The sequence below is a fragment of the Trachurus japonicus genome, chromosome 14 (assembly GCF_045865225.1).
Source record: "Trachurus japonicus isolate A0001 chromosome 14, Traja_1.0".
In the NCBI taxonomy this organism is placed as follows: domain Eukaryota; kingdom Metazoa; phylum Chordata; class Actinopteri; order Carangiformes; family Carangidae; genus Trachurus; species Trachurus japonicus.
In genome coordinates, this window is record NC_140920.1 from 5,468,267 (window position 1) to 5,486,341 (window position 18,075).

General features: G+C 41.7%; 1 protein-coding gene across 4 annotated transcripts in view; it reads left to right on the forward strand.

The window, feature by feature from the left end:
- Positions 1 to 8,761, forward strand: part of fstl4 (follistatin-like 4) — a 332,552-nt gene extending 323,791 nt beyond the window's left edge. For all 4 annotated transcript variants that reach the window (XM_085797187.1, XM_085797188.1, XM_085797189.1 and 1 more), the window contains 3 exons: positions 2,019 to 2,126; positions 7,333 to 7,442; positions 7,641 to 8,761. In XM_085797187.1, coding sequence (XP_085653313.1) covers positions 2,019 to 2,126; positions 7,333 to 7,442; positions 7,641 to 8,343 — 921 coding nt within the window. In that variant the 3' untranslated portion in view covers positions 8,344 to 8,761. The remainder of the gene's footprint in view (positions 1 to 2,018; positions 2,127 to 7,332; positions 7,443 to 7,640) is intronic.
- The last annotated feature ends 9,314 nt before the right edge of the window (positions 8,762 to 18,075 follow it).

The following is an 18,075-nucleotide window of genomic DNA, read 5'->3' on the forward strand; positions in this document are numbered from 1 at the left end:
AGGCTATTTCTAGCCATGCTGCCTTGCGCGCGATTGGAAACCATGGACCCAATTTTTCTCTCAACGAGGGAGCCAATCACAGAACGGGGGAGGGGGCAGCAAGACGATGACAACACAACAAAGCGACTTTGTTGATAGCCTGTCGATCCAACATGGCGGCAGGCGCTTTACCTTGTGTTATAGTGTGTTATAGTGTTATAAGTAGTTTAGACCGCAAGTTTATTTTGAGAAAAAAAAAGCAACGTTTAGCGAGATTTCTGTCGCTCTACATACGTCATCAGGTATGATTGATACGATTGGCTATAAGCTACATACAGACGCATTTGATAGACATTCATAGCGCCCAATAAACAGCTCTGGGCTTTCGTAAACCACGCCTCAAATACAAAAAAATGAACAGGTAGTTCCCAGACCAAATCTTAATCTACATTGAGATGAGGTCTGGTGTTAGCCAGGCTAGGCTAATTCTAGACATTATGACGCAATAAATAGTTGTTTCTTGACATTATCACGTAATTAGCGGCCTGTATTAAAGGGTTACCGAAAAGCCTTTATGAACCCAAAAGGTTGCTCCTGTTTTCTCATAACACACCAACATTTATTTGACCCTAATAGCTCCTTAATTCCACCTTTAAATGGAGCAGTTCCAGTATATCAGAGTGTTAGAGGTCAACGCAGAGCCCCCGGTCCATTTCCTCCTAGTCCCGTGAAATCGGCCTGACCCCGGCTCTACCTTCTGCTCCCATCATGTAGGAAGTTAAACACACAGAGGCAGGTCCAGCACCTCCACACACACTGTACATACACACATGCTGAGTTGACACTTGGCTGACCGGTGCAGAGCAGAGGGCTGGACCTCCCATTACAGAACACAGAGCTTGTGGTCTCGCTCCACTGGTGGGGGTGTCAGCGGCTCCCTGTCCACCCAGCCAGAAGCAGGATAATGGATTGTGTTATTCCTCGTTGTTGACATTGCAGCAGACCTGAGGTTGAATACGCCCGCACCCTCCATCTCTCTCTCTCGTGCTTTCTCTCTCACTTACCCTCTCCTGCCTGCCTCTTCTCATCTTTCCATCCTCCTTTCATTGTCTCTGCACGTTATTTTCCTCTTTCTGCTCTCTCACCTGATAAGTGTCACATATCCTCGGTAAAACCTCTCCAGCAATGACACTGTGAAATTGGACATGCCGTCACCTTCTACATCCTCTCTGGCATTTACACCTTCTTAGTCCTCAATCACTTTCCTGATGTGATAACGGGTTGTACTTGACGATACTTGATGGCTGAGCAAAGGACTTTTGAGTGAGAAAGGGTACATGTCTGTTATATATATCCATTTTACCTCTCTTTTATATTTGTAGCAGAAAAAGAAAAGTATTTGGGGTTTGCTAAAAGGCTTTTACTGCTAGTGAAGTCCAATCAGTTGTAATACTATTAGATTAGCTGCAGCTCTACAGCCCATCTGCTATTGGATTTTTAGGGGAGGTAAATATGGGGAATTAAAAAAAAATCTAATCAGAAATAAATTGACATTTGGTTGTTTTTGTTGGTTTGTTTACATAAACGTTGTTAATAACGATCTCTTAAACTCGATTATTAAAGTATTGTGGCCGATGCAGTAAATGGGACGTTTTATAATAGAGAAATATGACTTGTTAAAACATGTTGTGAATAACCTCAAAACGCTGAGATGTTTATTGGCCGACACATCTGCAGAGAGCAATATCTTTGACGAGCTAATAATATCAGCAGAGCCTCTGTTGTTGTGGACCGGCTCCCAGTTCATCAGCTAAATAAAAAACATCTTACTTTCTTTTCTTTTCCTTAGCAGTATACAGTAGATGTTTTTGTTTCACAGTTTGTTTTGTTCTTGAACGCACACCTTTGATATGGTAATGACTGTTCGGTGTGATATGTGAAGGTACTTTCACACACATCAGCAGAGTGAACAGAGTTTTATTTCTGTCCAGTTCAACAATAATTCATTATCTCTCTCTCTCTGTCTGTGTTTCCTCTAGGCAGTAGCAACTGACCCTTTTCCAGTGAAGATGCTCTATGACAAATCACATGACCAGGTGTGGGTGCTAACGTGGGGCGACATGGACAGAACACACCCATCACTTCAGGTATGTGTTTTATTTGTGTGTATCTCCATTAGGTAATAACAGCTCAGTGTTTTTTTCTGTGGTCACCTTGCTGCAGTAGAGTCAGGCTGTCGACACAGTGTTGACATATCATTGCCCTGTTGCTCAACAACACATCCAGCAGATGTGGAGGATTGTTATAATTTAATTTGGTCATATTTCTAGTCATTTCTCTGTGAATGTGAGTCAACTATTCACCTGGTATTTTTCTGTTTTTAGTCTCTGCTCAGTCTTGAAGAAACGACTGGTCTGGTTTGTTCGCTGCTAAATGCTTCTCTATGTTCAGAGGCTACTTGATAGCTCTTTGGTCTGTCTGATGCTTTGTGTGGGGCAGGTGCTTTTTTGTATTTTTTTAAATTGTGTTTTCATTGAAATCGGCTGGCTTCCTGCTGCTGAAAACACAGTGAGAGGAGGAGCTGGGTAGAAACAAAGAGCTTGAACTGAAGCTCAGTGAAGCAAAGAGCTGCAGACTGAGGTTATAATTTGTTTCAGTTTCTACACATTTTCCATTCTCTTATTGTTTTCACATTGCAACGATACATTGTTATTATAAAAAAGATCAATATCTGCAATTTTAATCTGCAATCATCAAGAGGTAACTGTGCACTACCCAGAATAGATGCACCATGTTACACAGTTTATGGTCATATAATAAGACGACAGTATATATTTTCTTGTTATTTGTCTATTTTGGTTTTGAGTTTTATGTTATGTCACTTCCCGTACTGTTCCTGTGTGTATGTGGTGAAGCTGTTGATTAAGCTGCAGGAAGTTCATCACTGTTGCAGCCTCGTTTTTAAATCAGGCTGGAGATGAATTTACATAAAGTCTAGCCCAGAGCACCTTTAAAAGTACAAAATAGTGCCTCTTTATTATTGTCTAATTCATGCACCACCCTACGACTACTTTGGCTGTGAACTCTGTTGAGTGATTATCTTGCTGGGAGAATATAATCTATTGAAGCTATTTAAGAAAACTTCACCAAGCACGTTGAAAACCAGCGCTTCGTAACTAATTGAGCACCATTGTGTACCTGCGTTCCTGCTCGTGTGATAAGTATTTGCACGACAACATCTAATCTCTGTATGTTTTAGAGCATTTACCAAACCAGCAAAACAGCAATTCACAGCTGCGGCGTTTGTTGGCTTGTACCTGGCGTCCCTTTGGACCCGCTGGTGTTGGAGGCTTCACAAATGAGGAATGATCACAGGTGTGGTTGTATTTAATCCACCTCGGGGGACTGGGTGAGGCGAGAGAAGACAGAGGAGGATTAAGAGAGGGTCGAGGAGGTGGAGGGGAAGGGAGAGGGAGCAGAGCTGGTGCCCATGGGAGAGAGGCATGATGCTGTTTTTATGGGGCCAGTATTTATATATGTGTGTGTGTGGGTGTGGGTGTGTGTTTGCCTGTGCAACTGTGGAGGACAGTGCCACGAGAAAAGCCACCTAGGGATCCCATTGTAATCTCTGTAATAGACACAAACATGTTTATTGTTGTGCTTTGTCCCACTGGAGGGAAGGATCCCATTATAATCGTGTGAGGTGTTGTGTTCGCTCTTTACTGTTTGGGGATGTTGTGTGTTTACTCATTGTGGGGATTGCAGAGGGATGATACACTCGCAAATTTATGATCCTGCAGAGAATCCTTCAGGTGAAATGACTCTTTTTATATTCAGGAAAATCACTTGAATGCATAAATGATTTTTTTTTCAGTGCTGATATTGGTTTTGAACACGACTGCTTTCATGTAATTTTCAGTAGTAAATCAGTTTGTGTAGCTGTTGGTGGTACTGAGTTCATTTGTTAAACAGTTCCATAAATAATACTTGTAATGTTTCCACTTTCCGCTATTATTATTATTATCAGATTTTATTTAAATACATTTTAGCAGTAATGATCTAAAGGTGCCACTATGTTCTGGCAACAAAAAGTAGTGACAAAACCCACACGCAGGTGTTTGTCTTAACAGTTTTCCAATGATTTACAGTCTGCGTAGCCAAGTCGAGTCCATGTGTACAAGCATACATTCGCCTGCGCTTTGTAGAGAGTAGGTGTTAGTCGGGATTTGTTTCTGAGTTGTTTTTAAACTTCTGTCTGAGGTTATAGTCTTAAATGAAGCAGAAAATTCTATGAAAAGATGGTTTTCATCACAGACAAAACAATTTTCTCATCGTATAATTTGAAACCAAGTGCTGAAAGCAGCTTTGCATAACATTTCTCTCCTTTTTCTGGCTGCTGCCTGAACTGCACAAAACACTTTTTTTTTTGTTTTTGTTTTTTCATTTTATTCATTTCCCCTCTTCCCGCAGTCGTTCAGGAGTAATGAATAATTACGGAGCAGGGCATGAATCACTCAAAAATGCAATTGCGGGGAAACCTCGTAATGGATTGAAGGCCAAATGGATCACACGACAAATAAATGGTCTGATAATGTCATTATCATTTGGACTGAAAGTAATTGACCTGTTCAGCGGCAGCCTGTCACGAGCACAGGCACTGCCTCGCTTCAGCAGATTATTCGTGTGGGTGTGTGTGTGTGTGTTCGTGCATGTTAATTTGTGCACACATGATGTGCAAGTGTGTGTTTGTGTGTGTGTTTGCGTCCAGCTCTTGTGCATGTGGCATTTTTAAGCAGCCAAATTTTAGGATGGCTCAATATCTCTGTGTAAACATCAGAGGGAGTGTGATTGTCAATTCATTAGTGAAGACAAATGGAGGAATCTGTGGCGGGCAGAGAGAGACATGGCCTTTCAGACTGTCAGTCCAGTCTGCATCTACGTGCCAAGAAGACATTAAACTCAGGCATATTGTTTTTCTCAGTCCACACACACACACACACACACACACAAGGACACAGTATTTGCCATCTATTTTCTCCCCATTTATTTCTCTATCCAGAAATGTATGTTTAAGACGGATCATTATCTTTTTTGTAAATCACAACTGGAAGCTATATCCAAAATGATCTTCTTTTGCCGACAAATCACTTTTATTATAAAGCAACTAACTTGGTCATTTTTCATGTGAATAACACCAGCATTGTCTGTCCAAGGTGCCATAGAAACACATTATATACATTAGTTCTTACTGTACCACCCACTTAGTCACTTGAAGTAAGACTGGATACCATTCTGAATTCATAACAGACATAAATGGGTTATTTTGAGGAATATAAATGCTCTTCAGAAACAGTGTTAGATCACATCATTTTCCAGGGGTGAGATGACTCAGGGGTTAAGTTGATAATGCTGAAGGTTTGAATCCAATTTGTGAGGCCCTGGAGTTGAATATAGACCAGTAGTGCATTAGCCTAAGTGTGAATAATAAGAACATCTGATCTGTATCAACATGTGTACAAATATATGATACATGCCTCGTGGAGAAAGTATTAATTTACATCTTATACTTCTGCACTGAGCATTGATCTTTAGCAACAAGCCTCTTTGTCTTTCATAGAAACTATAATGTGCTTCATTGGTCCCCAGAAGCAACGAGATGAGTAATTCTGACAGCGTATAAAAAAACAGCACAATTTCTTTAGCCGTACAACACGGTCTACACAGAGTTATATTAAAGTGCCTCGCGAGATGTATTGAAATTCTCCCATAAATACACAGGGGCATTTGAGGAATACCATCTCATTTGGATGTACTGTAGTTAGCAGGGGGGTGGGGGGAAGTGAGGGGCGAGGGGGGGGGCTACTCACGGCTTCTGGAGACTGAATGTTGTTGAAAAGCAAAAGCTACTCAGTCAGAACCAAATCCCCCTCAGGTATTAGGGCAGCGAGCGAGGCGGGAGCAGAGTAAAACTCAATTGGGCCTCATTGCTGAGTGTGTGGATATGAAATCCAAGGATGAGCAATGACAAACGGAAGCCGGTGGCATTAAGTTTGGAGCACCTGCAGCCCCGGAGACCACAGCAGCCGCCTAATAATACATGAGCAATACCACATTTAACCTGATTAACGTCCGTCATTGTGTTGTACAACTGCTGTAATGACTTTTCTTTTAACGAGGACTCTTTTCACGCCTTGCAAGCGGTGGGGAGCGAGATCTGTTTTGTTTAAAACTGGATAAAATATTCAGGAGGTGTATATTGCAGCAGTGCAGCAGAGGCAACTTAAACTGCTATTTTTGTTTTCTTATATTTAGTTGTGAGGGAGGAGGTTGGAGTCTGGCCCCCCGCTGGGCATCAGGTGGAGTCTCAGCTTTAGTGTTGCAAGAGTTACACCTCAAAAAATGAATTTTACAATTCTTCCCTTTTAAAAATGTTCCATACGATCTCTTAGCAGCATTTGCCGAAGTGTCTAAATGTAGAGCCACGTTTCTCTGAGAATTTGTAAATCACTGCTTTTACTCTGGAGGTAGAACAACAGAGTGGAAGTTGTGCTTCTAAATAAATGCATAGTCTTAACTGTATAAGTCCCATAAAGCGTCTCGCTTGTCCTTGACTGTGACCTGATGATGGTGTAGGCTTGCATGATGAAGCATGTGTCATGGGCGAGGCGGTGCATCAAGAGCCCATCAAAAGTGGGCGCACACCCCCCCTGCACTTTACAAACATGCTGATTCAGTGCCAGGTGTGTGACATGAGAGATGGGGCTTTTACTGTGCCGTGTGCTCCTGAGACAACCATCACCGAATAAGATGCTTTATCAGAGAGCTGAGGCGGGGCCACACTTCAGCTCAAGTCATATACTATAGATGTTTATCTGCTCCAGGATATATGGGCATGTCAGCTGAACAAGCTCCGGCTGTTAAGACCTGATATGTGAGCCTGTATTTCATTTACGGAAACTAGCAGCAGGACATTTCCAATGAAACTAAAAGGTCCCAGGTTCGGCTGTCACAGTAGTCAGATTACATTGATTTGGTGCATTCAAACAATATGGGGGCGAAAGTTTAATATCATCTAAAATTGGGAGTGTAGCCTTTACTTTTTTTTTTTTTTAACAATGTATCTCAAAGTGTGATTAGAGCTGCAGATGTAAACAGAAAGTATGTTTCCATGGAGTTTAGAGATCAGCTGTAAGCTTCAACCAGATCCCATATTAGTTGTTAATTTGTCGAAATGTAAAACATGTCAAATTAGGAATTAGCAGAAAGAAAGAAATATTAAACATTTCTGTTTAACATTACAGTTTGAAAGCTGCTTGTCTTTGGTATTCATAATGTTTTGTACTTTGTCTGCAGGTGATTCTTCAAGCCAGCGTGGGAGAAGTTCATCACGCCATCCGCACAACTTTCCAGAGAGTCAGCGACTTCTTCATTCCTCCGACCAACCTCATCATCACTCACGTGAGGTAGGGCAGCACACACACGTACACACACACTCAGCCACCTCTGACCTTAAAACACAAGTATCGCTCATCACTCCTGTCCCTCTGAAGTGAAGGAGAAAAGAGCAAATGAGAATCCTAATGAGACGACGTGGGTATTAATCACTGCCCACGGAAATCTAGAAAGGCTATTAACCTTTCTTCTGAACTTTGTCGATTTAGGTTTGCCTTCGTCTTCCTCAAAAATGAACCTGCGGTGCACAAGATCGACCTGGAGACCTTCCACCGTGTCAAGACCATCAGCCTCAAGAACTACAGCTGCATCCCGGTCAGCATGGCCTACACGCACCTGAGCGGCTTCTACTTCATCCAATGCCAGAGCAAGAGCCACCTGCAAGCCCCTCCCCAGCTCCTCATCGACAGCGTGACGGACACCGTGATCGGGCCGAACCGAAACATCACGGGGCGGCCCTTCGTGTCGCTGGACGGCCGCTACATCGTGACGCCCGACCTGCCGAGCTCCAAGCTGATGGTTCAGACGGTGTCGTTCCAGGGGGAGCTGGGTCTGAACCAGGCGATGGACGAGCCCATAGACGTCTCCGATCTGGTTTTCCAGCCGTCCTTCACGGAGTCCAACCAGCACGTGGTGGTGGCCACCTCGGGCTCAGGCACGGACCTGCTATTTGCCGATCTGTCCTCGGGCCGCACCGAGGTTCTCCGGAGCCTCAAGGAGCCGCTGTCCGCCCAAGCCTGGCCCTGGGGGGGCCCCAACAGGGTGGTGGTCTCGAGCGGCTTGTTTGGACAGTACCTGGTGACGCCGTCTGCCGAGTCTCTCTTTGTCCTGAACGGTAAACAGAGAACGCCACACTGTGAGGTGTCAGACATCAAGAGAGGGAACACAGTTGTCTGGGTCGGCGAGGTATGAGTAGAAAAAAAGAAAGCAGGAGACCTAGGATTAGGGAAAGACGTAAGAGAAAAAAAAGGAAAGATCAGGCCAAATTACCTATTATAAAGATTTACACGAACATAAGTTGTGGACTCAACCCTGGGACTGAGCAAGAGGGAAACATGCCTGGATTTATTGTAACAAAAGTACACTTAAAAATAGAGTAATTGAGAAAACATTAAGAAACCCTGTTGTGATATTTCTATTGGGAGAAAGTGTCAATGCCGTTCAGTGCAACAGTGATCTATGTGCACTTAACTATACAGAATTGTACATTATTGCACTTCCTTCCATGTTATCACAGCAAATAGGTACCTGAAGAGGGGTTATTAACGAACTATGAACTATGCACAATGCTCACTTTTTTTAGAGTAAAAAGCTTTCCAATTTTGTTTATCTCAACAATGTTTGTCGTTTTCACCAGTGCTGCATATAATCACCACAAACAGTCTGTCCTGTCTGCCTTTAGTGTATGTGTGTTCTGAGTCCTTTTAAAAGCTACCGACCCATCTGTTTACTCGCCTTTGTCCTGGTATCGTACCGTATCCTCCCTCTGAAAGCTTTCGTTCTCCTTACGCCAGCAGATGTTGGCTTTATGCACATGTGTAATACCCTCTATTTACATTGTCTATCCAAAGAGCCCAATTTGTCCATTAGCTGTCAACAATGGATGTTTCGCTCATGGAGGAGGCCTCCCCAGAAATGAACAGTACATCTTACAGTCTCTTGCAACGGTATAATCTGTCCCACGCTGTCTCTCTGTAAGTCTGTGCCTGCAGCACAACTCTGTGCTGTGGAGCCTAAAAATGCCACTTAGCAGATTCCCTCAGGGTAATGACTTCGTTTACGCTGACCCACATGCTGAGGCCGTGCCAAAGTGGCATCAACTTCGCAATCTGACCGGCTGTGAGCATTTGTACATCCTCCCAAAGAGCTGTGCATCAAGATCACACGTCACGGCAGGTAGACTTCTACTTCCCATGTGGTAATTATTCAGGACTGTAGCAGAAACAATATATTTTTATTAGTGACTGTCTAGTCTGTGAGACAAACCTGTTTGTGGATTTATGAATTATATTTGGGTAGAAACCACTTCTGCACAGGGAAAATACGCTGTATCTCAAAACCTAGCAGCCTGTTTCAAAAGTAGGGACACACTTTTGTAGACATTAGCAATACGTACGCACTGTACTGAACATTTTTCTGTTTCCCAGAATACTTATTCAGGGCTTTAAATTCTCCGGCACTGTGCTGCAATTCCAGCACAGATTCAAGAATAGATTATTACATGTCCATGGACTAATTCTTACATAATTTAAACGGTTAGACTGCAATGAAATGCAGCCATAAGAAACCCTATCATTTGAATCAATCAGCTGATCTTTTGTTTACAATGTAGCTGAGCTCAATAATGCACATGACTGCTCTCCTTAAAAAGTACCAGAAAGAATCGGACATTTGTTTTGTTTTCATATCATCTCTGCAAATCTTTTGGGACTAATTTGGCAAAAGCTTGACCACAGTAGGAGAATTTAAAGACAGGCATATGGGATGTTCTCCATGGCTTTGAAAGCTGTTCCCGACTGAGGAAAGAGTAGATAACATATTTTTTATGCTATTTGGACCTTTCAATCTAACTCTAGGGTTCACATTTAGAAACGATTAGATTTGGTGTCCTTGTCTTAGTGAAATGGATTGCGATATGCACCGCAGCAATCATTCAGCTAGTTTATGTCCCACAGCCACATCTAATACCTCAGAGCACTTTACCTTCTTCTTCATTTTGCTTGAGTTGTTACTGTTGTTTTACCAGTTGCAGTAATAAACCTGTCTTAGTCTGAACGGCCAACGGGACAAATCCCAATGTGCCACAAAAAAGTAAAGTTATAAGTCTTGTGTGCACCTGTGAGTAGAGGGTGGGCTTCAGAAAGTGTAGCATGTTTGTTCCATATCTACACATTTCCCTGCTTATTTATTGTTAAATTTCAAAATGCACTGTCTCAAGGCAGTGTCCGAACAAACACCAGCAACTCTTCATCTGATAAAACAGCAACTATTTCCTCTCTGTGGTTGAACTTCTTTATCTTCTCCCTAATTTGCATTGGTCACCGCACCAATCATCATAATGACGATCCATTAGCAGCAGGAGAGCACCTCTGTCTCTTTACAGATGTAAGGTTATCAGACATTATTGTTAACTTTTAAGTTAAATGGGTTAAAATGGGGGTCAGTCTCGGGGTAATGTCTTTTTCATTTTTATGCTACACAGTCCCTGTCTGTGCCTCCTGGCTCAAACTACCTTAATGTCCCCTAATATTCAGCTGTCAGTGTCCTCTGCCATAGATGTTTTCTTATTATTATGTAAATGATGAAGGAAATCACAAACTTTTTTTCTCATTTCTAGCAAATATTGTATTTTCAAATCAGAATCAATCATCTCACAATTGCGAAAACATTTGTTTTAGTAAATAGATGACAAACAGCATCTCACTCAGTCAATCACAACAAGGAGACAATTTCTCCTTTTGAAATGTCCTGATCTGATCCTAAGGACTGGTATCAGGGAGATCCAGGCATGTTTAGATGGATAAGTGTCAGCTAAAATACATAGTAACACATACACAATACATAGAGTATGTTAAAATTACAAACGTGTCCGGTGGCTGAACTGAGCTGGATGAAAGGCTAGAATAGAGTTTGTGTGTTTTCTGCACTTTGCTGTCTGTACTTAGCCAAAGATTGTCTATGAGGTAAAAGAAACTCTCTCTGAAAGCTACACGTGTTTGTAATTTCAATTCCGATCTTCTTACATCTTGCAGCAATTCCAGGAGTCACATTTTCTCAGCTTCTACTATATTGGTAATATACGCTTATTTGGCCTCTAAGGACCTTCAATATTTGGAACAGGTAAATTATAAAAACTAAACCAAACTTTTAAAGTTCAACACTTTCAAAATGTCAGATACATAGTTGTACTGATCTTGATGCTGATTAAGAGCTCAGACTATTTGGAGATACCCCCATAAACATTTGGCTGAGACATCCTTAATTTTATTGAGCTGAAGTGTTATTAAAAATAAACTTGTAATCACTGCACAAATACTCACAGCCTCTGGGATTTTGCAGTTGTTGATCTTTTTTGGCGCGTCGATATCAAGTGATATTAAACTCACATCTATCTCTGAAGGTCTAACCCATCCACAGACCAAGATGTCAAAGTCAAACACTAAGGTGTACAAAAAGTCTGTTATATAAGAAAGAGTGTGCCACTGGAGTCTTGTGAATGGAGTATATTTGCTCATGTGCCCCGCTCCCAAGGAACAAACAAACAAACTGCAGTCTAAACTAAATATTAATCATCTTCTCCTAATACGTAGTTGTGCCTGTAACTCCCCAATGCAATGTGTAGGGTAGAAACCAAGTTGTCTGAAGAAAAAGAAAAAGTAAACACAGAAGTGAAGCAGATTTGTTGTTCTTGTTTGTGATTTAGGTATTTGCTGCTAATCTGCCACGAAAACCATTCTGGCACAAAAAAAACCTGTTTTAAGAACTAGCTGAAGGCAATGACCTGATGACGTTGATCATGTTTCCTAGACCACTGTTGCACTGAGGAGAGAATTATAATATCTGACAAACATTTATGCTTTCTGAATTAAAAATTTGTCAAATTGGTAGCCCAGTTTTCTCAATGTATCGATGAAATAATAATAATAAAAAAAAGATCTTATTGTGAAAAGATTCAGGCTCTGACGCTTCCTAAAGTCACAATCCCCTCCAAAGTCACTCCCCAACGGCTCTCAATGAGTAATCATCAGTATTTGACAGCTCCAAGACATGCATGTAATGAAAATAGATCTTCGACATGATCATCATTGACCCCCTCGGTGATCTCTCACAGTCACATACAGTTTACAGTTGCTTGTGAAAAAGTCACGTTTCTGCCCTCTCATTGTCACGTCTGTCAGCTTATCTCTTTAAGGTCGATTCACCAGTATGACATCGCTAGTAGAGCCAAGGAGAGCAAGAACAAAGAGACTGCACCTGCGTTTGCTGATATAACTACATTATTGGCTAGCTCATGTTGTTTGTTTGGATCTACCTTCAGTGTCACATGACTATTTCTGTACCTCTCCTTTAACCCTCCAAATAAGGGGCTGCAGAGCTGAACCGCTTGGTGTGATAGACATTTATAGGAACCACTGTTGTAGATAACATTGTTCATGTTTAGAACAGGTTCCGACTGACTGTACAGTTTTCTTTATGCATTTTGTGTGTTCTGGTTTATGAGGGAATTGTTTTGTAAGAAAAAATCTAATTAAATATATTGTAAAAATCAGTCATTTCGCAGTGTCTTAAAAATACACACACAACTCACAAAGACGGCTGCAAATAACATCCATCACTCTGCTGACGACTTTAACAATAACTGTTTGAACAGTCACAAATTCATCCAAAAAATATGCTGATTCACATTTCTCAGCGGTCAAGATGATAACCACTGTTGCACTTTTTGTTCCAAGCAGTAGTTCAAACTCCAAATTATTAAAATTACCACCATGTACGACAAAGAAAAGTGTCTGATCCTCACACTGGAGAGAGAGATGGAAAAACAATATGAAAATGACTGATCAAGTAGTCGCTGATTAATTTTCTGTCAATCAATTTATCCAGTAATTGTTTTAGCTGTTACGACTTGGCTCTGGGGCCGAAACAAACAATGGAAAAACGCATGCATCAAAGGAATAAAGGCAATGAAATTCATGAAATTAAATACAAATGAAATGTACAATGAGGTGTGGAAATGAAGGTCAGGGGTGTGTGAGGGTGCTTCGGTGTTATGTCAGATGTGTGGGTGCATGTTGTCAGTGCAAAACCAAATAAAGCATTGCACAGGTGCTCCCAGCGACTAAATGCCCCCTGCAGGTATGGACCTGCAAAGACACAGTACACAACATACACACAGGACAAAGCCATGGGCTGAGGGCCGTGACACAGCACGACTGCTGAATGGCATTTAAAGGAGACATATTCTGCTCCTTTTCCATAAATTAAAATAGTTCCCAGGTGTCTGAAAGACATGTCTGTGACATGCTCTGGTCAAAATAGCCCAAGGATCAAACATCACAGCTCTTTTCATCCTCTCAAAACAGCCCTGTTCAGAACAGCTGGTTTCAGTGCCTGTCCCTTTAAATGCAAATGAACCACTGCTTGCCCCGCCCCTTCTACCGGTACCAGGTAGGGGTGGGGTTATGCAAATTTGAAAACTAGTTACATCACTGTCAGACAACTAAGGGAATAGTTCATAAAACCACATGGATTTCAACCTATGGAGCCTGAAAATTACAGATTTTTTTTGCCACTTCTCACATTTTGGGGCCAGAAGGCAAGACAAACACCTAGATATATGTTAAAGAGCCTTCAAAAAGTGATATTTCCATAATATGTCCTCTTTAATAGATAAGTCTCATGTATGTCAGTTTGTCACTCTCACAGTTTTGATAATTATGGTAAGCAAGTCAGTCATCAATCAAGCACAAATACCAAACATTATCACAGATGTGAGGATTTGCTTCCCCAGGTTTTCTGCCTCTGCTCTCCACAGCTGTGGCCCGAGGCTTTATGGTGGTGTTACGTTGTCAGGGTGTCCATGCGAACAACCTTGAGAACATTTTCTTCAGATTTGGGAAAAATTGTCCTTTTGGACTCAAGGAAGAACTGATTCAATCTTGAGATCCAAGTTAACTGTGATCTCAAAAAACATATTTTCAACCATAACACAATGTGACAAAAACAAAGGCCTGATATATAAATTATGACATTTATTATTCAAATAGTCAAAGGCCAATTTCACTGTAACATGTAAAAGACTTGACTGTTGTGACCTAGTTCCTGCACATTGTCTGACTGACTGACTTTCTTTTGGTACTGAGTGGTATGAATCAATACCGTGGCATAATAATTGTGTTTCTATTCTCATTTCAGGGCATAAATAGTAGGTTGGTTACTGTGTGACAATCTCAACTCCACTGTCCGTCTCTAGTAGTGATGAGGTAGCCAGTGTCTCTAAAGGGACAGAGGTGAGCTCATGCTTTAATGGTCCAGTCGTCTTTACACATGTGGATATAAATCCACCTGTCCAGTGGTCAGTTCTGGTGTGAAATTACTGGTCAACCTATTGACTGTATTATTTATCACCCTTCTCCTTGATGGATCGAGCATGAAGAAAATCCTTCTGCTCAAGCCAGCTGGAGCTCCTGAACCATCAACCACCAATCTTCTGTCATAAATCAGTGTTGTCAACAGGATTTCAACACAACAGCATCAGTAAGTCCAAATTAGAAGTTCCTCTTTGAGCTTCAAGATCAGTGACAACGTTGACACTTCCCATCACCTTGAATTTCTTTCACTCGTAGGTAAAGTAAACACCTCTCAGTGTTAATAACTGTTGTAAATTGTTGAACACAGAGTGAGAGCTGCAGAAAACAATTCAGAATGAATGTTTCATGGTCGGAGAAAAATCTTTAAAGAAACCAGCTTTGATGAAATGATAAAAAAAACAACTATTTGAAAGTATGGTGTGACGCAAACCAGAGGGACAGTTAATTATTCACCCATATGTTTGTGCAAATATCAGCTCAGACATATGTTTATTTCTGTACACACTTTTTCCATGCTGTCTTTTCACAAGATTGCATTATGTTTTAGTATTTAAGTGTCTTCTCAGTCGAATGCACTTTGCTGTAATTGTGTTTTGTCTTGTTTTTGTTGTTGCTTATGACCTGACAAAAAACATAAATCCTTGATAGCTGTAGTTTTCAACCTCAGGAACTCCAATACTTTAATATTGTATATTAGGTCAAATCAGGCAAGTTTCAAAAAGCTCCAGATTTGGATGATTTGTGTGAAGTGGAAATGAAAAGTGAGCCAAATGTTAATGCACTTTTACTTTTTATTCCACAAACAGAGAATGTGGAACATGCGATATGTTTCTGTTCTTGTGTAGCAGCCAGTGCCACGGGAAAGTCTGGATGTAAATGTCCTGCGGTCGGTCAAACGACAAAAAGTTGGCTTCTACGACAGGACAGTGACTCAAAGTAGACATTTAAATTCACCATGAACAAGCTGAAGGTTTTATAAACAGCCTTCACAGTCTCACAGGAATTATGTGGGTAGATTTTAAACATGCTGTCGGTGCGAAGCAGTCTAAAATATCGCAGGGCTTCAAGTGATTTGCAGGAGGAGTGGGCGTGACTGTGATATCTGGGTTAATAAGTACTGACTTAGATGGATGCCCAAACTTTTGCATATGCCACAGTTACTGCTAAGTTCATAAAATGATTAGTAACAGCGCATTTACATTTAAAGTCAAGCTAATTTTCTATGTCTGTGCTGCTTTCCACATTAAAAATAAGATATGTCATTTTGTGAAATGTAACGCGTCTCTAAGGTGATGATACTTTATCACATAATCCAAACAAGACCTCCAGAAACACACACCTAATATCTGTCAGGCTACCTTGACAGCAGACCAGGGGCCTCATTTATCAAAGAGGGTGTAAAACTGCTACTACATTTTTGCGTACGGCGAAAAGACGAAAATTGCGTACACTCAAAATATTTACACCTTTTTCAGATCAATCAAACTGTGCGTACGCACAACTCTCCGCAATTTGCCTTTGGTAAATCACACCGGACCCAAGAATGGTGCACACGTGAACACACCTCTTACTCCACCCCCAGAACGCCATATATGGTCAGCACGTGCATATTAATTAGCCATGTGGCTCTGTGGAGCGGCTACAAAGTGAAAACAAAGTGACAACTGTGACAACAGGCGGAGGGCGGGGAAAAGAAGCGGAACTTCTCCGAAAGCACATACACGGCGATATCGGGCTACAAATCAGTCAGAAAAATGATCTTGCATTTTAATAAGCTACAATAAAAACCAAAACCTCCCAAATCTCAACAAAAGGGAGCAGAAAGAAGAAGAATCTTCCTAATCTGCCCCTTTATCCCAGAAAATCTTTTTTTTTTTTTTTTTACACCTAGATGTTAAAACAATGTAGGCTAAATCAACGATAGTTACCATTACTTTGCAGGCCTTTCCACTACACAGTTACAGCTCTACTGGACTTGGTTTAGGTCATTTTCCATTACAGCTGAGTCCTTCACAGTTCCTCCTCAGGGCCGTGTTGTCTCACTCTTTATTCTCTCGTCAGCTCCAAACTCACGTGCACCTCGTTAACTCAGGTGACAGAATAATAACAGTCTCAGTAGCTGCAGATCAGTGTGCGCTGCTGCTGGTGTGTTTTTAAACTTGGATGGTTTGATCCTTGTCGGACGTCACATATACGTAGCCTAATCAAAAAAGCAAAATCCTCAATCCGCTCTGTTTATCAATTAACATAAAGCCTAGTGTTATTATAGAGCGGGTTGGATTGCCAGCATCAACGGTCAACCACTACCACAATTAGCTACTTCATAAAATCCTACTGTGCTCTTCTAAATGTACTCCACGCTCCTCTCTCCCTCTCACACTGCAGTTCTCTGACTCAGCAACGGTGTCGCCAATTCCTCCTGTTCCTCAAAAAAGGCGTACGCCAGGGTCAAAATGGGTGTAAATGTCCGCACTTTTTCCCGTCAGGTTTTGGTTTGATAAATCCCAAATTTGGCGGAGAAAAGTGCGTACGCACAAAACGGGGGAAAAAGGGTGTAAAAAAAAAAGGTGTATCCACAATGATAAATGAGGCCCCAGGTGAGACAGAGCAGCATTTTAAACCTGGAAAATGAGCAGATATTTGTGACAAGCCCCTGTCCACGACGTGACACTCACCCCCTCCGTCCTGTCCTGTCCTGTCCTGTCCTGTCCTGTCCCGTTCCGTCCCATCCCTGCCTGCGTCGCATCTGTTGTCATTTACGGTCTCAGTCCACTGGTGAGCTGGCATCGAGCTGGCCTTCACTCCTCTTTAACTTAATGCATTGTGTTTCTGTGCTCAACACGCTCCGGCAATCCATGACCATTACTTACAACACTGTACTGCTGAGGGACGCTGTCAATAGACTCTCCATCAGTGTCAGAGTGACAGAAAGGGGGTAAAATAGGGAATAAAAGACTTCCTGGAGCCAAACAGTGTCCGAGGTAAGAAACCCTGGTCACTGAGACACTAACCGTCCTGTTCGTGCCAATTTCAATTTCCTATGAATCAGAGCAGAGAGTGGAAGACGCTGTCCTTCATCCAGTCTTCAAAAACATACAGAAATCAGTTTTCACAATCTGAACTGACAACAGCGCTGAAAAGGTTCTCGCACTGCTGTTTGTGTTTCAGTCTCGCTCTTTTCAACCACATTTCAATTATGTTAAACAAATGTGACTTGTCCAAACACAAATCAAGTGGGCGACTACTTTTCATCTCACTGTTATAAACTGCAGCTGATTCAAACTACTCACAGTGGCCCTGTGCTTCGAGAGGCTGTTTGATAACGCCAGAGGAATGAAAGCTCTGTACTTCAGCCATTTATTAAACTGTCCTTAAACCAACTCAACCACACACTTGAATCACATTCATGAGCTACAAGTGGAACCATCTCCATGGACCCACACCGATCAATCAATAGTCAAACTGATCATGGGTCAGATAACAGCTGCAACAGGTCATTCATATGCCGAAAATTGCAGCAGCTGTTATTTTTTCCCAGTCGCTTTAATGTGAC